The 22,563-nt window shown below is 37.1% G+C and overlaps 1 protein-coding gene and 1 pseudogene across 17 annotated transcripts in view; one reads left to right on the top strand and one right to left on the bottom strand.

Moving 5' to 3' along the window:
- MAGI2 (membrane associated guanylate kinase, WW and PDZ domain containing 2) overlaps positions 1-22,563 on the bottom strand; it is a 1,433,352-nt gene that overhangs the window by 322,225 nt on the left and 1,088,564 nt on the right. For all 17 annotated transcript variants that reach the window (XM_037736560.1, XM_037736552.1, XM_037736554.1 and 14 more), the window contains one exon: positions 20,932-20,989. In XM_037736560.1, the coding sequence (XP_037592488.1) occupies positions 20,932-20,989 (58 nt within the window). The remainder of the gene's footprint in view (positions 1-20,931; positions 20,990-22,563) is intronic.
- On the top strand, positions 5,246-16,792 carry LOC119470282 (annotated as a pseudogene).

Here is a 22,563-nt window from a genome sequence, read left to right as displayed (position 1 = left end):
TAAAGCATGTGAGCTTCCAAAGCTTCTTTACCCTGTAAACTCTAACACTGCCATCCTGTTTTGGAAGGACCAGTGTTTGATGCCTGTTTTCCTATTTCTCCATTATTACGTAACTTCCTTACCAAAATCCTCTGAAACCTTCCCATTACCTAAACATACACTGTTCCTGATCTTGCCCTCACTCATTTCTGTAGCTTCACCTTTGGCCGCATCACTACATGTGCCCTCTATTTTGAACATACTCTGATCAGTGACTCTCTATCAAACCTCTTATCTGTCCTTAAGAGATTCAGTATATAAATGGTGCAGCACTTGAAGCAAGACAACCTGAGTCTCAGGTGGCATCTTGGGCAAATTTCTAACTCTCTAAACTTCAATATTTTATCTGTGAGATGGGGACATTAGTAGCTACATCGTGGGTTGCTGTGAGGATAAGAAAAATGTTCACAAGGTTTGTATTTCCCTTAGATACCCAGGAAGAACCCAAGAATGAAGGTATGGTTGTAATTTTTTAGAGATCTAGTTATTCCTTATTACTGTTATTGAAGTGTTGCATGGTCATCGCTGTTACTCTGATGATGCTTTTCCTATCTCTCCTATGTCTCCTTCCCTAATCCCTCCCAGACTCATTTCCTGCCTGTGTCATGCCCTTCCCCCTTGGATTCTCAGAAAACTTTGAACAGACTTCTCTCATGGCAGTTTGTTTACTTAAAAAAAAAATCCATCCACTCAAACATTTATCCTATGAGTAACAAGTAATCCAGTTATATTCCTTAAGTTATTAAAAAATACACAATTAAGTAATTATTGATTATAGTCACTATTCACTTATTTTCTTATATACCACTTCATTAAGAGGATTTGAGGACAACAACAACAAAAGTAAACAAAATTAGGGTGAAGTTAGTTGAATTTAGATGGGAGATCAATAGACAGAATTGATAAAGTAGGTTCCTATTTGTTTACTAGAGTTTTATTGCAAATTAGCTTTCAGCTTTTAAGTTGCTAATTCCACCAATTACACTATTCAGAGTATTTAAGATGCACTCAAGCCAGTTGTTTAGAAGGACATAGTATTCCTGTTACTAGGTCTTATGTGACATTCCTTTCCCAATTTTGAATAAAGAGATTTCTGTGACGTAGTATACAGCATCCTAAATGATAATTTTACAGTAATAAATTTCATAGGCTATACTAACTTTATTACAATGTATTTTAATGATTAATTTTCATGCTGATTTCCTTCCCTAGATTGTGTACTCCTATATACAGGTTACATGTGTTATTTATCTTTGCATAGTGAGCATCCAACACAATGAATGAAAAATACTTTTTTTTTGTTAAATAAATGATGAATGTGTGTTTTAAAACATTTATTTTCAAACATGTTTGTCAATAACTTTAAGAAACCAAGAAACAGCTTTGAAATGTTCTAGGATATCAACTTTTCTTGTTTCCTATCTGCTCTATATCCGTCTTTGCATAACTTTATCCTTAGAAAATACATTGCAGAACTTTTTGGGATGCAGTTACACATACAATAGAGTTCCTCCAACTTGCCACCTGCATATAATTATTTTCTTAGAAAAGTTAATGTGTAGCCACCTGCTTTATGGTCACATGAGTTTCCAGAGTTCACAGAGAATGAAAATACCAGTGAATGAGTTTGGCAGGCCTTGGGCCACACAGGCAGCAGAAGCAGGATATGGCTGTAGCACCATAAGCTAATTGCTGCAGAACATGTACATTGTCACAAATGAAGTCATTCATTTGAAACTTACAATGCTCACAAGCTCTAAAAGACTTATCACAAAGAAATGTGATTGTAGCTGAATAGAAACTTGTCTTCCTTATGCTTCCAAAATGAATAGTTTCAAGTTGTTTCAGCAAGGATTTGGGGGTCTTACAATGTGCACAAAAAAGATGTGAATGACAAATGCCATCCTTCTCATTGTTTAGGCTCTGTGAGATAAGTACTAGCTATTTCATCTAACTTCCATACAGAAGAAGAAGCTGGGAAGCTACCAAGAGTTCTTGCTATTTAATTATATCTAATCTATTGTTATATGTAGCTGAGAATCTTTAGCTATTAAAAGCTAAGAGAGTAAGAGTCATATTCTGAAGTGGGTATATCTTAACGACTCCATTTTCTCTTTACAGAAGAGGAAGACTGCTGATGAGAGATGCTTCCAAATTAAAATGGTAAAGGGCTCAGAATATTCAAGGATGAGATTCCATTGTCTGATCTCTTTGTCCTTACATTCACTTATCTGCAGTCTGACTCTCCTCTCACCACGGAATAGAAACTTCAGAGTAAGTTCCTATGTGGCAGTGCTTTGAAATTCCAGATGCACTGGAGAGCTTCAAAAACAAACAAGCAAACAGAAAACAGAAGACTCAGGCCCACCCTAAATCAAGTGATTCATAATTTCAGAATGAGATACATAGGCATTGGCATTTTTTTAATAGAAAGCTTCCCAGGTGTCCCTAGTGTGCAGCTAGGGCTGTGATCCCCTGAGTTAGAAGCTGAGACTGTGTGAAGAGGTGTTGCATAAGGAGTATCTAGCCTGATAAGATTTATGCAGAAGTCTCTTTTTGTGTATATGGCCTCGGGGAGGATTAGGAAATACAACTTTGCTCCTGAAGAGGACTTCTGCCATCAGAATTTTCAGACAAGCACTGAGGGAAGGAAATATTTGAAGTTGATTAGAGGATATGCTGCCAAAGCTAGTCCCTGGTCAGGGTCCTGTTGCCTGCCATTTTCTTCATTGTGGAGATGGAGTGGAGGAATCAGGAGGAATGTTGTACATACTGAGCCTATCAGTATGCAGAGGGCAGATTTGCTGAAGGTTATCAAAGCCATCACCCGACCCTCACCATCCATGCTCTCTGTATATCTCGGTCTGTTCATAACCCACCTTGCTTCTGGAGTTTTTGGAGAGAGGCTCTTTTAGTGTATAGTCATGAATGACATCTTTGCACCCACAGGTTACTATCCCACTATCTTCAGTTGAAATTTAGAAATAATCAATGTGGAAAAGAGAAGGGAGCAGCTTTTAAGTGTAGATGGTATCACAAGGTAGCCAAGGTGAGTGTGCTAATTATCCAAGGCATGAGGCTGATAGTGCTCCAATAAATATTTACTGAATAAATACATGAATGGAGCAAGGCAAGCAGGAAAGAGGATATATCTCACTGTTTTCTATCTTCACTCTCCTGTAAAATACACATTGTGGGCAAGGCATGGTGGCTCATTCCTATAAACCCAGCGCTTTGGGAGGCCAAGGTGGGTGGGTCGCCTGAGCATAGGAGTTTGAGACCACCCTGGGCAACAGAGTGAAATCCTGTCTCTCCTAAAAATATAAAAATTAGCCAGATGTAGTGGCACAGGTGCCTGTAGTCTCAGCTGCTTGGGAGGCTGAGGTGGAAGGATTGCTTGAGCCCGGGAGGCAGAGGTTGCAGTGAACTGAGATTGCCCCACTGCACTCCAGCCTGGGTGACAGAGCCAGACCCTGTTACACACACACACACACACACTGGACAATCAACTTGGTGTGAAATTTAGGGCTGGCTTATCTGATACAGTAATTTTTACATTTGGGTAAATTCATGGAATCCTTCAAAACAGAGAATCTTTCAACATATTCTAGTGATAGCAGAAAATGTCATCCCACTTTGGTGATAAAGGATTTAAATCTAATGAGCTGATAACTGGCAGCTGCTATCTTAGGTCACAATAAAAAAGTGTGAATAAGGAAAAGCACTATATTAGGGATGAAATGTGGGAGAATCAGAGAAACAGCCCCTCAGCACTGGGAGTGGGAGGGGGAGGACTAGCTTGGAGCTTGGCGTTGTGGCTCAGATGACCACAATGCAAACTGTTTTCTTGTGGGTCTTCCTGAATGAATTTAGTGTGGATTTCATGGTTGCTTGGAGTCCTTGGGCTTTCTCTGATCCTGACTCCAATTCCCCTTCTCTGCATTGTTACCACCTCCCTTCTGAACCCTAGACTAGAGCTGAACTGTTAGGCAAACACAGACATCACACCCTCCCTGACTCTGTTTTATTTATTTTAATACGAGCCTTGGGAAGACTTCATAATGTTTCTTCTACTGTCATGTCTGAATATATGGAATAAAAACAACTTCATGCTTTGAAAACTAAGGGAAGATAATAACAGGATCTTGTGAAGCCAACCCTCTTCAAAGAAGACAGGACAGTATGATTACAAGCTTAGTCTCTGTGCTCATGATGCTCACATGCAAGGCCCCGCACAACCTAGGTGTGTACCTTGAGCTCATCATTTACCCTTTTTGTGCTTCAGAATTTTTCACCTGTAAAGTCAGATAAAAATAATATTTACCTCATAGAGTCGTTGTGCATAGTAAATGAGTTAAAATGAGTAAACTACTTAAGAACAGTGCTTGGACGTAAGTACTCAATCAGTGCTAACTATCCTCACTCAGCAAATCCTTACTAACCAAATTTTCTTGACTAGACACTATGGTAGGGGAGGGACAAAGATGAATCAGGCACATAATCCAGCAGGGGGGAGAAAACGGGGATAAAAAAGAATTATAATGCAAAACAAGGTTACATAATACAATGTATGCCTTACAGGGCTTTGAAATGCTGAATTTTAGAAGTACTAGATTAAAGCCTAATGTTTTAAATATAAGTTATTATAAAATATGAGCTTTGAATAAATGGAAAAATTGAATCTATTTTACTTGGAGCATTTTTTTAAAAACAGAATAATTGAATCCTGCCTCTTGAAAGATTTCTTCCCAATTCTAACACATAAGTGATAATTTTCCTTCTATAAATGTCCATTCATTATTCCCTACTGAACCTGGGGGAATGTCAGTTTGCTTTGTGAATGTGAGTGGGAAGACTGAATCATTCACATGTTAATTTCTCCTGCTTTTCCTGGACATGAAGGTGTCTACATTGGGGATACAGTATCCAGGTGGGAGGCGGAATCATGGCCAACTGAGAAGAATATCTACATATTGACACTGAAACTCTTACAGCTGAGTCTATCCTCCACTCCACACTAGGCTGAGCTTCTCAAAATGTATATGTTCACATAAATGAACTCTCTTCCCTCCCTCGGTAGTAATGCTAAGTTATGTATTTAAGACATTAACCTGTAATACGTATTTTATATATAAGGGAAGATTCATCACTAAGCCATTACTCTTCACTAATTGCATGGAAAACTTCAAACTAACTATTAGCAGACATGGCCATGTGCACTGTCAATCATGTCATGAAGCACCCAGGACCTACAAGGTACATAGATTCAATTTCAAAAAATTCAGAGCCAGTAGGTATGCATCACACAATGTTGTTTTCTATTGATCCCTTGTCACTCCCATAAAGCATCTCTCTAAAATGTTATTGCCGAGTGTAGGAGGAGATCATTGTTATCAAAGGTATCTCTAACCTGCTTCCAGACTGAGTCAAAGTAGTGAATTATAAGCTCATAGAATAGGATTTATCTAAAGGAAAACTAAAATACTACACTATTTCAAGATCTTTCTGTATGAGAGACAAGACTAATAGTCCTCTTCTACTACTGCCTGACAGCTTAAGTGTTTAAGTCCCTTACGTCTCATTTATAATTTCACTGATTCCTCAGTATTCTGGGCACTAAAGACACAAAGCTCAACATGACACAATCCATTCCCCCAGGTGGCTCATCCTCCAGTGGGGGAGACACACGCTAGGTGACCAACCATTTCAGTTTGCCTGGGACTAAGGAGTTTCCTGAGATGTGGGGCTTTCAGTTTTCAAATAGGAATCGTCCTGCATAAATTAAGATGAGTTAGTCATTCTAGAATTGGCCAGGAAAATATAACACAAGACAAAAAGTGCTGAAATTTGTAAGCATGAAGTAAACAGAGGGAAAAAAGACAACTTAGTCTGATGGGTCAGGGAAAGCTTCACAAAGGAAGACACATGTAAACAGACTGTAGAAGGATGAATGTATTTTGCTGGATGGAGAAGGGGACATTTTAGGAAGAGAGTAGTAGATATAGAGGTGTTTAATAATAGTCAATTCTGCCTACCTAGAGTACAGGCTTAGTGCACACAGACATGCATGTGATTGTGTATGGGGTGCAGTGTGGGAGCAAGAGGCGTAGGGGAGAGGATGGAAGCTACAAGACTGGAAGGACAGTTTGGAGTCATGGTATGAAGTTTCATCTTGTCTGAAGATCTCCCTACTTCCATTGTGACTTTAGTCTAACGGAACTGCAGCTTTTAAAGTCTCCATTCTGGACGATATACCTTATTCCTGAACTTGGGAACATCATGAGCTTCACCACACATCAACCAAGTAGGAAAGCTGTGGGGCTCCCTAGAATTCCCAACCATTTTGGCATCATTTCCTGGCTCCTCCAGTGTCCTAGGTATTGGGTATTGTTTTCACCTGGGATATGAGGATGACTAAGAGATGTTCCACAAATGTGAAAAAGTCATACAGGGAAATAGCCATTTTTATATACAGGGAAGGGTGAGATCAGTCTAACTTGTAATATACTCTATGTTGAACTGGATTGCTATTTCTTAATAAATTATGAGTTGTTAAAATATGCAATCACAGTGTAACTTAAATCAACTGAACTCTAAAAAATGCATTCATACATAATGATAGACATACAAAGCCATGGCTACAGGAATCCTTTGAGTGTGACTCTAAGGAGAGTCAGAGAATTATCAAGGACACTCAGAATACTGGGCAATCACAAAGGCAACATCACTGATGTCTGGGATTATCCAGGGAGAAGGGAGTCAGAAGAATGCTAGTGAGGGGAAATTGACAAGACTGGGGACAAGGCTGTGGCAGATTCTGAAAGTCACCAGGTCAGAAAGTCACCAAGTCATGAAAATAACTCCAATTTCACATAGTACCCAGGTTCCAGGTTTCCAAGACCAATATTGAGAGATGAGAAAAGATTAAAAAATATTATTCTTGACCACTAAGTCTTTATGACTACATAGACCAGGAGGAAGTCAAATACATAGCTATTCCTTTTATATGCTAGAATGTGATGCAAGAAGGATTAGAAAACACAGAAAAGTTAAGAAAAAATATTTTTTGATGTGTTTAAGGGAGAAAATGACATACTGCTGGATACCTAGAATCTGCATAGAATCTTTCAATACCTTGCCACTTAATTTGACTGTGAGGTCTAGGAGTAAGCAGGAAACTACAATTCTGTTAGGTAAGGACCCTGGGAAGATAGAGGCATGAAGAAAAAGGAGTGGGAATAGAGGATAAAAGTTCAGCAGCACCAAGAACAAAAAAAGGTGGCAAGAAGTTGCTTCAGTGTTGTTTTTTTTTTTAATAGTTTAGCTTACTGGGGACAGGTATTGTGGCTGAGTTTTATATAATTCACACACTATGTCTAAAATTATGCCATTACTAGAAGATCAAAGTTTCACACAGATGAGATGATATTTTCATGTAACTGTAATGGGGGATGTATTTTCAAATAACTTGTTTGTTCTTTTCCATAATCTAGATTTATGTTCCCACAGTGGCCTGAGTTTGTGTTTTTCATTTTGAAGCTCTTAATAAAGAACAGGAAAGGTGTGATGTTGGATACTTCTGAAGCAAATTCCATTTGTGCACTTTTAAAGTTAATTCCAATTCAGATTTAAATTCTGTTTAATAGACGCCACAGTTTGCTGAAATAAACAGTTGTATGAAGCATGAATGTCAGCTTTGTTAAAAAAAAAAAAAAGAAAAAGGAGAGACTAAGGGGAAGATGGTGCGTGGCAGAGTGGGATGGGAGCTAATGTTCACCTGGTAAATACTATATGCTCAGGATAGGTATTTATATTCTCAGTGACCCTCAGTGAAACAGGATGCATGCTTTTAATTCACTTGGTCTTCAGAGAGATAAACCATTTTCTGCAGATCTCACAATTAGCGGCAGATGCATGAAAAAGCCTAGCTCTGTGTAGCGTCAACATCCAAGAACACTGAGTTATGTGATTCTGCTACAAATATACACTTAACTTTTACAGTGAAGTTACTTATGTATATATAGACATGGGCTATGTCTGGTAATCTGCAATACACTTCAGCCAGGTGATTCTCAATTTCTTTGTATCAATTTCCATTATGAAATGGGAAACTTTAAAACACTGTAAATTACCTGTTGATTTTCTGAAGACAAAAATATGAAAATATGAAAAGATTTTGATATATTTAGTATATTTTTTAAAGAACTCAGTGATCATGTGCATAAATAGTAACTGAGCATGTTTTTCCAGAAAATATGTGTGTGTATGTATTTTACATATTAGAAAAAGTGAGAAATGAAATGGTAATGAGAGCATGAATGAGGAGTCAGGAGACCTGGCTTTGTGTAACACTGCTTTCAAACCAGAAGGATCTGTTCCAAGGGCTGTCTTTCAGCTTCCCTTAGGGCTAGTCCTAACATCAATTTCTTGAACTCTTTGCTCTTACTGACTCTGGAAGTCACGTGTGGGTCATGTCTCTGGCAATTATGCTAATGATAATAAGGTGATTCTGTGCTAGTATTTATGAATAAGATTATAGCTCTATGTGAGGGAGAATGGAGGCAGTCAACAATAATAACACTATGTATGTCACATCTCAAACTTATAAAAGAATGCTGTGTGTTATAGGCCAGGTTCAGTTCTTCTGAGGTTCAGTGATCTAAGAAAAACTGAAGGGATCTGTTAAAAGATACAGACTTACAGCTAGATAGAAGAAATGTACCTCCTGTGGTTCTATACCACTGTAGGATGACTCTAATTTACAATAATATGTAGTCTCAAACAGCTGGACGGAAGATATTGAATGTTCCCAACAGAAAGAAATTATACATGCTTGAGATGTTGGACATGCCAATCACCATCATCTGATCACTATACATTATAAGTATCAAAACATCACTATTATACTCCATGAATATGTATACTTATTATTTGTCAATTGAAAGATTTTATAAAAAAAGACATGGAAACATATCACTTAGCAAGGAATTTTTTTTATGTTACGGAGTGGAAACTTGAGTACTGGTGGGAATTATTCCCAAATACCCACATAAGAGTCACCCATAAGGGGTGTACTTCTCACCCCACCTGTGTTACATTCACCACCAAACCGTGGACACCAACAAAGTCTGACTCTCTGGTATCCTCAGAATCACTGGGATTCGCCAAAGTGAAAGCCATTTTCAAAGCCACTTCCAATGAGTCTGAGTGGTCCTTCTCTCCCACCTTTCAGACCAAACCAACATTTTGGGTTTAAGCTACAATTGAAGGTTTGGTAAGCCACCCACACTATCTTTGAGAAATTCCCCTGATGTTTCTGAACTGCAACTGCCTCATCTGTAAATATTCTACTCATTTCATAGGACTGTTTTGAGGAGCAAATAAGACAAAATATATGAAAATGTTTAAAGACGAAGCACTGTATAAATTTAAGTTGATTTTGACATTCTTGGAATATTCAGGATTTGAGAGTCAAGTGCAACTTAAGTATGGACAGCGTGAAGTCTCTTAATTCCTGTCCTGGGTTGCAACAATATTTTTATCACTTACTAGCTTGATAGCCTGGCTTCTTTAAGTTTCATTTTCTCTGTTTGTAAAATAGCAGTAATAGTATCTGCCATTAAGCATCGTGGTGGTGATTAAATAAGTTTCACAAAATGCCTTAGACATACCAAGTGCTTAATAATGGTAGCTAACAGCTACCATTATTAATATATTTTGTTCTCTGGGTTGATTAATAGTTACAAAAGAAGACCCCCTTGGGGATAAAATTTACATATGAGGTCAATGGCACAAAATAAATTACTAAGCAACACTAGCGAAAAAGAAAGATAACCATCCATGTCATTTTATTTATCTGAAAATATACATTATTTTGACGCCCAATTAAAACTGGAGAAAGTGAAGTAAGAATAATAGAAAGCAGGGGACCTGTCAACCTCCATAGGTGAGTGTTGTGCTCAGTGGAAAGCTGAATGAAGATCTTTACATTACAACAGACTCAACAAGTGGTGCTTAATAAGCTTTCAGAGATTTGTTATCTTATGATAAGTTTCTTTGAGACTCAACTTATGTAAAAACTAATTTTATTAGCACAACAAATAGGCTTTTTTTTCTTTTGCCTTTAGTAGATCCAGTTAACCTTATCAGACACAGAATAGAATTTCCTTTCTTTAAAATTTGTAGTTTGGCTTACTTAACTGTATTAAACTTAAATGTGAAATGTGATGATAAAAGTTTTTATGATTCATCCATTTTTATTATACAATTAACTGAGTATATGTAATATAATCTCATCCAATTAAATATGAAATCATCTGATAAACACTAGTAATAATGTTTAATGCTATCACTTTTTATTGTTAAAAAAAAGAAAAAGTTTTCCTTTCAAATGTATTCAGCTTTGACAGTACTAAAGATATATCTCTGGGCTGGGCGTGGTGGCTGATCCTGGGAAGTCGAGGCTGCAGTGAGCAGTGATTGTACCACTACACACCAGTCTGGGTGACAGAGAGAGATATATATGTATGGGGAGAGAGAGAGCTCTATCATCTATCTATCTATCTATCTATCTATCTATTTTTTTCCCACTAGGTGGCTGCTGAAGACAGCAGAGGGACAGGATCTGGTTTTCACTAGTCAAGGCCATCTTGTGGGCTACCTGGCTGCCATCTTGGCCAAGTGGGTTCTACTGGGAAGGAAGGTGGTCATGCACCATGAGGGCATCAACATTTCCGACAATTTCTGCAGAAATAAGTTGAAGTACCTGGCCTTCCTCCACAAGCAGGTGAACACCAACCCTTCCCTAGACTACTCTCCTTCCTGGGCCCCCAGCTGTATCTTCTGGTGGCACTGCAAGACCAAGTGGGACCAGGCTGCCCTGGACTGCCTTAGGGTATCTGATGGCATCCCACTGCCCTATGACAAGGTGGTTCCTACTGCCCTTAAGGTTGTGTGACTGAAGTCTACCAGAAAATTTGCCTCCTTGGGGTGCCTGGCTCATGAGGCTGGCTGGAAATATCAGGCAGTGACAGCCACCCTGGAAGGCAAGGAGGAGGCCAAGATCCAGTACAGGAAGAAAAAGCAGCTCATGTGATTGCAGAAACAAGCCACAAAGACGTGAAGACGACAAGTGACAAATACACAGCGGTCCTAAGACCTAGGGACTCCTGGTTTGAGACGAGTAAAGACTTTATTCCTCATGTTTGGCCTGGCCTACCCTTCTGCCATTGCCACCTTGGAATATGGGGGACCCTGCCCTTCCTGCATCACTGTCCTGGGATGTGGAGGATCTAGGGGTAGGAATCCAGGGGCCACAGGTAGCCTGGTACTTAAGCTCAGGGCAAGGGAAGGGCCTTAGTTATTGCCTTTCTATAAGGTTATTTTAAACAGCTCTAAGATTTGTACAGCCATAATTTGTCTATGACCTACTTGTTCAGGAGAGAGTTTTAGAAAACCAATAGAACAATCAGCTACCTCGGTTTTAATATTGGCAAAAGGGACATGGAACACTAACTAGAGGGAGCCCTGCCTTGTGTGTGAATGGGGCATCTCTTTTAACTCCCACCTTGTCATATACTTGGTGGCTGTTATAACATGAAAAAATGCTTAGGGACAGCATGAGCTTACATATATGAGCTTAAAATGCAAGGGCTGTTTTAGAGAAGCATAGACTGAAAAGATGTGTGACCAACAGGTGGCAGGGGCTGCTGTTGTTCCTTCCCTGTATTTTGTGATCAGAATCCAATAATTACTTGGAAAGAAAAAAAAAATAGTTCTTATCCACCTTTTTGTTTATAAACTTACACTTTATCAAAACAGATGCCCTTTTAATGACAATCTTAATTATCAGCCTCATGTCTTTGGATATCAAGTATATTTCTATGTTTTTCCATAGCTTGGTAAAAAGAATCCATGATAATAATTCACCCTTCTGAGAGGCCTTCTTTCAATAACACTTTTATGATGGGATTGTTAAAATCATTAAAGGAATGGTAATATACGTTACTGTCTAACCAAACAAAAAGTAGAAATGAAAAGAAAATGCTTTAAAAATTTTAAGTATTCTTTGATCAGCAACTGTAATGAGAAAATAAAGAGGCTTAATACAGAAAAAAGGCCAAATTTATTCTTGTTAACATAAAGTGGTAGTGAGTTAAAAGAGATCTTAGCAATTACCTAATCCAAACCACTCATTTACCAACTAAAAGCCAGAGAGGTTAAATGTAATTTTGCTCTAACCTATAAATTCAAAATTGTGGACGCAAAAAACATAAGCTATTGCTAACATTATGATTTATGACACATGAAAGGAATTTTGAAAAACTTTATCTGCATATTGATAAAGAGATGAATTATATTTCTCAGGTGGGAATGAGACGGTAATACATTTTACCCAGTTAGAGTAACCATCTTCTGTTTTTTATTCAGTTATAGGGTACCTCAAAGAATAATATCAGTCTGCTTTGGTTTGATTTCCTCGGCCTGACTAAGTTTCTTCATACCTTTGACACTGTTGGCATCACTCTGGGCTGAATGGGATTCCAGTTATGTATCTGTAAAGATCTGGAAAACGCAAATGCCAGCCAACTACTTGAATTCCAGAAAGAATTATTTTCCAACACCAAAAGAAAAAAGCGACAGTGTCGTTTTAATATGCCCGTCGCCAACATGATAGGATCTTGAGGAACTTTTAGGATAATTTTGACTCAGCCATTTTCACTTTATGTGCTAACTTTAGAACTTAATCTCAGTCTAAGATATATTCAAAGTATGTAATGATACAGATTGTTAGCATGAGACAATCTGCAGTTCACACACAAGAAGCAGAACATGTTTAATCTTGAGAGAGGAAAACTAATAAGCTATATGAGCTAACTCTTTCATAAATAATAGAATAATCATCATCTACCTGTTATAGAACACTGCCTTGGGGAGTGGCAAACAGGACTGTCCAGTGAAAGACGCTAGCAGTGTTCTCTGGGTTGCCTAGCAATGAGCTACCTGGGAGAGGGGTCCCCTCTTTCAGCAGGAGGGACAGCACTTCTGATACAGCTCACATCCAGCTCCAAAGCTTGTCTGCAACTCTCTTAAGCTACAATTCCCCAAGTTCAGACTGTCCTCCCCGCCTTCACAAGGCCATCCTCAAGTTTTCATGGTCCTATAAAAAAGATGGAGTAGAAGGAGGGAGCATGGTCCTTCTTTGGCAGCAGAGAGCATGGTGTCTCCAGCTGTGACCATTCCTGCCCTTTCTTCCTGGGACCCTGAGGGTTCAGGGTCTGTGTACCTCACACTGTTACCCTCTGCCTGGAAGTCTCCCTGCTTCTGTGCTACCCAGTATGCTACTGTGCTGTTTGGCTATGCTTAGCCAGCCTCTTGAGAAGTGCCTCAACAAGGGCCTGATGTGTCAGATTCATAAAAAATGCTTGAAGACAAACACGAAACCCCCAAAATGTGTTTATATTGCAGTTATCTTTATTTACAAATATATTCTCAAAGAGATGTTGATATAAAAGGAATAATTCCTTTGCTTTTTATTACTGGCTTTAGGACAAAGAAAATAATGTATTAGAGTTATAAAAATTGCTTGTAAAAATAACATTTATATACTAACTCTGAAGTCAAGGTGAATAATCCACTGTTATTTGTAAAAGTCCATCTGCAAGTAAACCAATTTAAACTTCTGGGTACCTAAAACATTGTCTATTTGGAACTAGAAGATTTGTTAAGTAAGGTGGTTGATAAGATGTAAGAGTCGCTAATAAAAGTGTGTTTAATTACAGAGTCAAGTTTTCACTCCGTCAGTTGGGAAGCCATTTAGGGGTGGGGGAGTGTGACTGGGATAGAGAGCAAATGTCAATCCTATATGAGCCATCAATGGTGAAGTGTCTCATGGCAGGAAACATGATCTCTAACTTCAAGAACAGGGAGATGAAGGGCATCTAGATCTTGCCTGAATGGTAGTGAGGAGGCTGGACAGGAGACTTCTTTTCATGTGAAAATATCAAGGCATAAACATGTTTGAGGGGGGTCTGGGCATGGTGGCTCATGTCTGTAATCCCAGCATTTGGGGAGGCTGAGGAGGTGGATCACTTGAGATCAGGAGTTTGAGACCGGCCTGGTCAACATGGTGAAACCCTACCTCTACTAAAAATATGAAAATTAGCTGGTGTGGTAGTCTGCACCTGTAATCCCAGCTACTCGAAAGGCTGACACACGAGAGTCGCTTCAACCTGGGAGGCAGAGGTTGCAGTGAGCTGAGATTACACCACTGCACTCCAGCCTGGGAGACAGAGCAGGGCTCTGTCTCACATCAATAAACAAAAATGTTTGAGGGACTCTGTCATGAAGAGAAAAAGGAAGTCATAAACCTTTTAACTGACTAGTAGTTGAACAGAAGTATTAGGAAAGTAAATCAAAAGCCAGTTTAAATATATGTGAGTGAGTAGTACAGAGGGTGGAGGAGGTAAGTGGGAATTATCAACTACGAACTATCAAAAAAATTAACGTAGTATAAAGAGAATGTGTGTGGAGCTAGGAGACTGCCTGATTTACTCCTGGTATCTTAGGGACTCATGTTTCATGAAGCCTGATGACTGGTTTTATCCAGGCTGGAAGAAATGATGCCCCAAATTATGAAATCAGCCTGGGTCAGCTAGAAGGACATAAAACGTTAAGCTAGTCATAAGTTAAGGTTAATTAATAAAAAATCTGGTTCTAGTTCAGTTAGAGGTAGGACATTCAACGTTTGTTTTGATATCCTTGTTCCTTTTGTTCAACTATAAAGTGGAGTTTACTGATTTATGCTTGCTGAATAGAGAAAAATACGTTGTAAAGTATAAGAACTGAACAAACTTATTAACATAAAACATAGCGACTCTATTGAGAGGCTGTTTTTTTTTTGTTCTAAATGGCATCAGCACAGCTTCAACCTTATCAGCCACACTCACTTAGAAAACTCCATTAGCTCCTTAGAGACTTGATCTTCTCTTTTGCACATGTTGTTACTGTCAGCTGGGATGATGGATGTAAAGCACATTAAAATAAAGTAAAAAAAGTTAAAATAATGCCTTACACATTAGTATTTCTACTATTATAACAAATGCCCAGCTGTGTAAGATGATACATAGTCTAGATAATTATGACAATATAACTTCCTTCAAATGACTGAAGGCTCAACCCCTTTGAAAGCCACTCTCTGCAATCCTTGCTCCATCAATTTCAAAAGGCTATGGAATTGCTAAGAATTCTGACGAAGCATTGTTTTTATTCAGGGTGGCACACTCTGGCTATGAGATTATATGTTTCTTTCCCAATCAAAGTTTCTCTTAGAGTTGTTCACTTTTTGAAGTCTACTGTAATCATGACAGTATTGGAAAAGCAAGTAATGCCGAAAGGAGAGGCTTTATACATATTATTGGTATACACAAGATTAACAATTACTAACATTTATTCAACACTTACTAAATATAACTATGTTAAATGCTAAATCCCAACTGTGGAATACTACTGCTCGAGTTCACATTCTGGCTTTATTATATAGTACTTATAAAGATATCTATAGATCAGTTTCCTTACCTATAAAATAAGGATAATAATACAGACTTTCTAGAGTTTCTGGGAAAATTAAATCAGCTGGTACATGTAAATCAATTAGATTAACACTTGGCATGTTCTAAGTGCACAATAAGTGTTCCTCCTCTCTCCTCCACTTCCTCATTTCTTTCTCTTCTTTTTCCTCTTCCTCCTCCTTCCTCTTCCTCCTTCTCTATAATTTGCCTACCCAAGATCTCACAGCTGGGGAGCTACAGGGCTAGGATACTGTGCAACTCTGCAGCCCATACTTTTGGCCATTAAGTGATACTAATTAATAAGTCCAAATGCTGTTTATAAGATTTAGAGCTTCCTTAATGAGATTAAAAAAGGATATTATTTTATGTTTATTTGTAATTGGAAATGTTTTACATGTATACTGACTTTTTATAAACTTTAAAGTTAGGAACTTTTTCCCTAGAAAATTTAGAAGGTTACTCAAAGGCATGAAGCATTATTAACATAAGATACTGAGTTCAAGTTCTCTCTAACCACATTCCAAATTGCTACCTCATGATGGATGCTTACCACTAACCAGGAAATGAATGCAATTTTCCATTTATATTAAATATCACATTGAAAATACTATGCAGTTTTTTTCATACTTTCTGGAATTGCATACAAGTAATGTTTTATAGTAGCAGATGTGTGGCATCACATGAAAAACTTGTAAAACCTTTACATGAAAATCACATCTGCTAGTCTCCACTATCATTTTAACTACAGTTATATGGTTTGCTTTTCTGTCTGTGCCAGAGAAGACAGCTTTGCATCAAAGCTGTCCCAGCAAATCGTGTCTTCTGGACCAGCAGCTAGTTAAGCAAATTGTATAACTGCCATTAAAACCAAAATGTACCCAGCAGACATAATTTCACAAAAGAGGAGAGAGAACCACATTGGTACAAAAGTCACAGCTGTTCAACTCTCCATTTTGCACGATTTTATTAAAAAATTTTCCTATCTTTATGAACAGTGACAGTTACAAGTTACATTCCTAGTTAGCAATTTTAGGACTTCTTAATACGTAATGCTAAGTGCTGCACTATCGTGGATTTGGTGTCTGTCAGGAAAAATTGGGCTAAGTTCTTTCTGCTGCTACATAGAGTCAAAACTTGGTCTGTTTGCCCAGATAGCAGATAAAATTTTAAAAGATGTTGAGTAGGGCCCATTGTTCTCTAAAATACAGAGCTGCGTGCTGTCTCTACTCATCCAAATGAGGGCCAACATTTCTATGTGAAGGTCCACACAGTAAGAATTATTCTTTTACATTTTGCTCAGTGACGATGTTGTTAAGGGCCACTCTGAAGTGGTGGGTCATGGAGCTGGTGGCTCAGGATGCCTGCTTCAGCAGCCTGTCTCATGGGGCTCTACGAGGTCATCCTGACCTCGCATTGTTGGGCCTCCTGCTGTAGAACAGTACTACAGGAAGGCCAGGGAGGAGACGTTCTTGAGGAATCCCTCATTCGTCTTTAGGGATGGGTCCCAAAGGCTTGTTCAGACCATTACGAGGTATAAATGATACATTTATAGCAGGCATTTTGGGTAAGAGTCTGTAGTCTGGGCTCTGCAGTCAAACTGCCTGGGTCCAAATGTCAGCCCCTTGTCTCATATATGTGGGTCTGGTTAAGTTACTTAACTTTTTCAGTCAGAGTTTCCTCATCTATAAACTTAAGACAATTTAGCTCATTATCACTATAGAGATAATTATAAATGTGGTAGAAACTGTTAAGCACTGAACCAAGTTAATGGCACATATTAAGCATTCAATAAATGTTAGCAATTTCCATGACATGATGATGATGATGATGACTTCTCTGGTTCTTGAATATATTAAACCTGCAATCTTAAAATCGAATTTCCAGGGGACAGAAAGTGACATAGTAGGGTAAAATCAGCTATAGTGGTCACAGCCTGTTCAATTCAGGTTTCTTATTTTCCAGCTATGTAAATTCTCTTCTGCTATTGATTGCTGGAATTCCTATTTGCTTGTCTGTGGCTGAGAGGAGAATGTGTGTTTGTGCAAGTGTGCCAAAGACATTACACTCATTCCAATCTGTTGATGACACAGAGCTCAACCTGCATCTTCTGTTCCCAGTTGTCGCTCTGCCTGAAGAGAGGTGCTGGCTGCTAAGCAGGCCCTCTTGCGTCCATGCACATAGGCTTTCTTTTGTTTGCTACTGGGTGGCAAGGTGGAATCTTTTTCATGTCTTGTAAAGAGTACCTCAAACTGCATGAATGGGTATGTGATTAAACATAAAAATGATAGCTACACAGAGAATCCATTCTCATTCTCATTAATAGCATTAGTAAATCAACATTTTCTCAACCATATATTAACAAAAGACATTGCTTTGTTATATTAATATTAATGTTATCAATTAAACATATACAATTCCTTAAGATATTAATGCTATCACTGTAATTATGAAAAGAATCTTAATCTAGACAGTTTTTATTTTATATTTATAATACAACTGAAAGTGTTGAGATCGCAACTTAACTTCAACTAGACATTTTACTAATTTTTTGTGGTAAGAAATTAGTTGACTTTTTTCCCCCAACAAAAACACTCTGCATACTGAAAGTGATGAATAACCTCTATTATTATATATGTATCCTTATAGCTTCCATAAACAAGGCTACTATTCAGAACCAATTTGTACCTTGTGGAAATAATAGTGTAATAGATATGAGATACACAATTAAAGCAAACCATGTAAATAGGTATATTCCAATTAAAATATGTGGCAAGTTTGGTGGGATGGAAGAGATCCCTGATTTCAAGTAATGTATACATCATATATAATAAACAGGAATTTTAGTTATCTTTATGAAGTTTTTCAAGAGGATATTTCCAATAAATACTGGGATGATATTCTACTTAACATTGTCTCTAAGTTTAAATTATCTGTTTATTTGTCTCTGTTTTCCACGTGGCCTGCTACACCCACACACCTAATTACTGACACTGGTAAACTCTATAAAATTATGAAACAGGGATAAGACCATCACAAAGAATAGAATGGAATGTAACTGGAAGGAAATTAAACTATATTTACCCACTATGACCTGTATATACAACCTCCAAATCACTTAAAATCTAAGACTATTAAACATGTCAGCCTGATCTAATTATAGAAGACGTGACTGACTAAATTCTAAATAATTCTCTGACTATGGCTGTGTTACATGAAAAGTGAAGTGGAGAAATGTAGAGAGAAGTATAACGTAGGCAAACACACACACACACACACACACACACACACACACACACACAAATCTGAAGTATAAAGATAACAAGGAAAATTTTCGTTTAGGGTTACAGCCAGTGTCCAATTTAATAATGGATTATAAAGAAGCTACTAGCAGCAAATCTTCACTTGCAGAACAAACATCTCAATGATTCAAGAAGGTAGGAAGTATAGCTTTCTGACATAGGGGTGTCTTGCCTCTCTGTTAGATGATTAGGACAGAGAAGAAAGGTTTTAGTTAAACTGTTTCCTGCATTGGAAGTTAGCCTGAAAGGAGCTGAATATATGAAAAAACAATCTAAAGAATTAAAATAGGGAAGGGGTCAGCAAACTATGACCTGCAGGAAAAATGTGACCAGCTGCCTGTTTTTGTCAATAAAGTTTTACTGAAACATAGCTGATGTTGCCAATGGTTGCTTTTAAGCTACAACAGCAGAGCTGAGTAGTTGTGACAGAGGCCATATCGTCCTCCACCCCAAATATTTGCTATCTGGGTTATTATGGATTTTGCCAATATACAGATGAAGGAATGGTTCTTATTCAATGATTCTGTGAGGAATACACAAAAGATCTGATAAGTCTCACACTTAAATTCTCTTTCCTTACATGGAATTTCCTTGAATATCTAATGTAATAGGCTTAGATACAGTACAGTTTGATTTAGTGAATTAAGATAAGCCAGCATTTATTTGAAACATGTAATATTTATCTAGGAATTGTAACTATGTTATTGAAAATATAGGGCTACTTTAATTGATCTGCAGTCTAATGGGACACAGAGGGCTTATAACTATTTACAAATGATATCTCTTTATTTTTTTCAGCTGGAGATACCTCTGTGTATTTATCTTACATTTTTGTATCTATTCAGTGTCCGTGTGACACTATACATTAGAGACTATGCTAGAAGATTGCGTGTGGCAAATGAGCTCAATTCACCTTGACTGTGAATCTGGAAATGACTGACTGTGAAGCCAAAATTGGGGCTTCTCCAAACGAAAATGATGGATGAAAATATTCAAGACAAGTTCTCCTGAGGGACATACTAAAAGGCAAGGAGCACACAGATTTTACTTATCTGTATATCTCCAGTGCCAAGAAGGGCTTGACACCTAATAATAGCTCGGTAATGGTTTGAATATTGTTACAAAAACAATTTAGCACTAAAGCTAACCTGTAATCCTTGACTATCTGTAATTATTGTTAAACAGAATGTGGTTGGAGAAAACAAAGTAAGATCTTAATGAACAATGTGAAGTCATTCGTTTTTCAAACTCTGTATTTCTTGGGTAGTGTTTCCCAGGAAAATGTAGGCTTTGTTATTCACCCAAATAACTTTAGGAACATTATACAATAGGTAAGCATTAAAAAAAATTGTCTACGGGAAGAGAGAGTTCTAGAAAAATTAATCACATATTTAACTTTTGAAAATTATGAATATGACTTATTTTCCAAGAAAAATATGTATATGTAATTTAACTCCAAATGGTTTCTTTATTCTGAATAAAAGAATGCATGGGGGGGATAATTCACACCATGACAAATTATTACAGTTTAACCTCCAATAGGTAACATAGAAGTCCAATGTACTGAAAGAATACTGTTGATTTGGAATGATGTCCTTAAAAAAAAAAAATTCTAAATTTTATTTTATTTTTCAAGTACAAAATATGGCTGATTCATTTAATTGACTTTGAAATCTGTTTTAATAGAACATCTCATTTGCACAACCAGTCAGCTCCCAACATTTTGATTGCAAAATGAAAGGCATTTACTTTGATATCTTTAATTATCACTCATTTAGAGGACAGTGTGAAACACACTTTTTCAATTGGTGTTTTAGAATCGTTGAGTCAAAGGAAGGGAATGACAAATTAGCCAGCTGGAGAGGAAAGAAACAGCTAGCTAGTGCTGCTAGTCTTGGTGGATACTTCAAAGTAAGATGAAAGGGAAATGAAGGGGCTGTTAGCTACACATGCTCAATAAATAAAATACTAACATAATTTCACAGCATATTAATAACAAGTTAATATCACACTTAGAGACTTACTCAACATAATAAGTGCCATAAATGGGATCATCGATTTTTTCCCAGCCATATGGAAGCTCTGAAAAATAAAGAGTTATTTCTCAGTTAATAAAGAACAGATATCACATTTTCTAATAAAAGTAATATGATTTAATTGTTCATGGATTGCAGAAACGGTCTACCAAAGTGGAACAAAGCATTCAGAGTCAGCAAGAAATTTCAGAACATATTATAGAAACTATAAGAGGCACTGACTTGAAAATTGGCAGTTAAAACACAGAACTCTATTCTCTGCAGATATGCTGCTGCGTCTGCCATTTATCTCATGAGAAATAGTAAGATGGCATGTCATCACGTTATCACCATTTAGTGCAATATAGAAGGCAAATCGCTTTCCTGAAAGTGCATATGTTTCTCTTATTTATTTGTATTGCTAAAGGAGCATTTCAGGACAAAGACCATGTTTTCAAAATATATTTCTGAGGATAGCAAATTGTTTCTGATGACTAAAACAAAGCCATTATAAATTCTCAATTGATATCCCACTATTTGAGATGGTTAGCTTGCTCTTACTCTATATAGGTCAGAATTTGAATGCTGCCAATGTACTCTTTGGGCATATTTAAAATTAAGCTCTAAAACTGTGAAGATACTTTCCTTAATAATATAGTTCATATTTTCAAATCTCCATGGCTAATTTTAATTCACACATACACATATTTTAAAATATCATCAATACTAGAAATCCTATTATAGGTAAACACCTGCTGTCTGAAAACTAGGCTTTGCTTCATAATACTGTTTTCCAAATATGCCAAGGCTTTATAATTATTAACTCCTTCAAATGTGAAGAATATTGTATTTTCTTGATAGATATGAATTTTTACATATATAGAATTTGAAACCTAAGATGTATTGACATGTTTAAATAATGTATTTCAGTGACGTTTAAAAGTTTTATTATTATAGTAATAAGACATATTACTCTTGACAAAGCACAGTTATCAAAAGAAAACTGGAATTATCTGCAACCCTGCCACCCAGAAATAACCACTTTTAACATTTTGGTGAATATCTTTTAAATAATGTTCTATGTGTATATGTGCAAATACTTTTAAAAGAAATTACATCATATGGTGCATATTACTTTTATTGCCTGATATTTCTACTTAATAGAATATCAAGGATGTCATTCAATGTGAATGCGTGCTACTGAACAATATCATTTTTAAGATGGCAATAGCAGTAGTCTGCAGCATGGCTAGAAACTGTGTAAATCCATCATTTTTCTGTTATTGAACGTTTGGGACTTTCCAGTTTTTACTTGTCATGTGTCATCTGTATTGGACCTACTAAAATGTAAATCTTTTATCATTTTTCTGTAATATAGTATGGGCAAATTCCTAGATGTGAAATTTTGGATCAAAGGGCATGCATCTTTTTATTGTTTTTGACATATATTGCCAGATTTCCACCTTCCCACTCACAGAAAAGTACTAATTTATAATCTCACTGAGAATGTATGAGTGATTTTGTTTCTCTGTACCATCAAATTAAATAGAGATCCACAATTCCACATCCAAAAGTTTTAGGAACATAGATGTTTTAGAATTCAGATTTTTTGCAATTTTAGAAAGTTAACAATACAAATGC

Source organism: Cebus imitator, unplaced genomic scaffold, assembly GCF_001604975.1.
Source record: "Cebus imitator isolate Cc_AM_T3 unplaced genomic scaffold, Cebus_imitator-1.0 Scaffold26, whole genome shotgun sequence".
NCBI classification, from domain to species: domain Eukaryota; kingdom Metazoa; phylum Chordata; class Mammalia; order Primates; family Cebidae; genus Cebus; species Cebus imitator.
The sequence above is the reverse complement of the archived record's forward strand: the minus strand, read 5'-3'. Positions and strand labels throughout refer to the sequence as shown.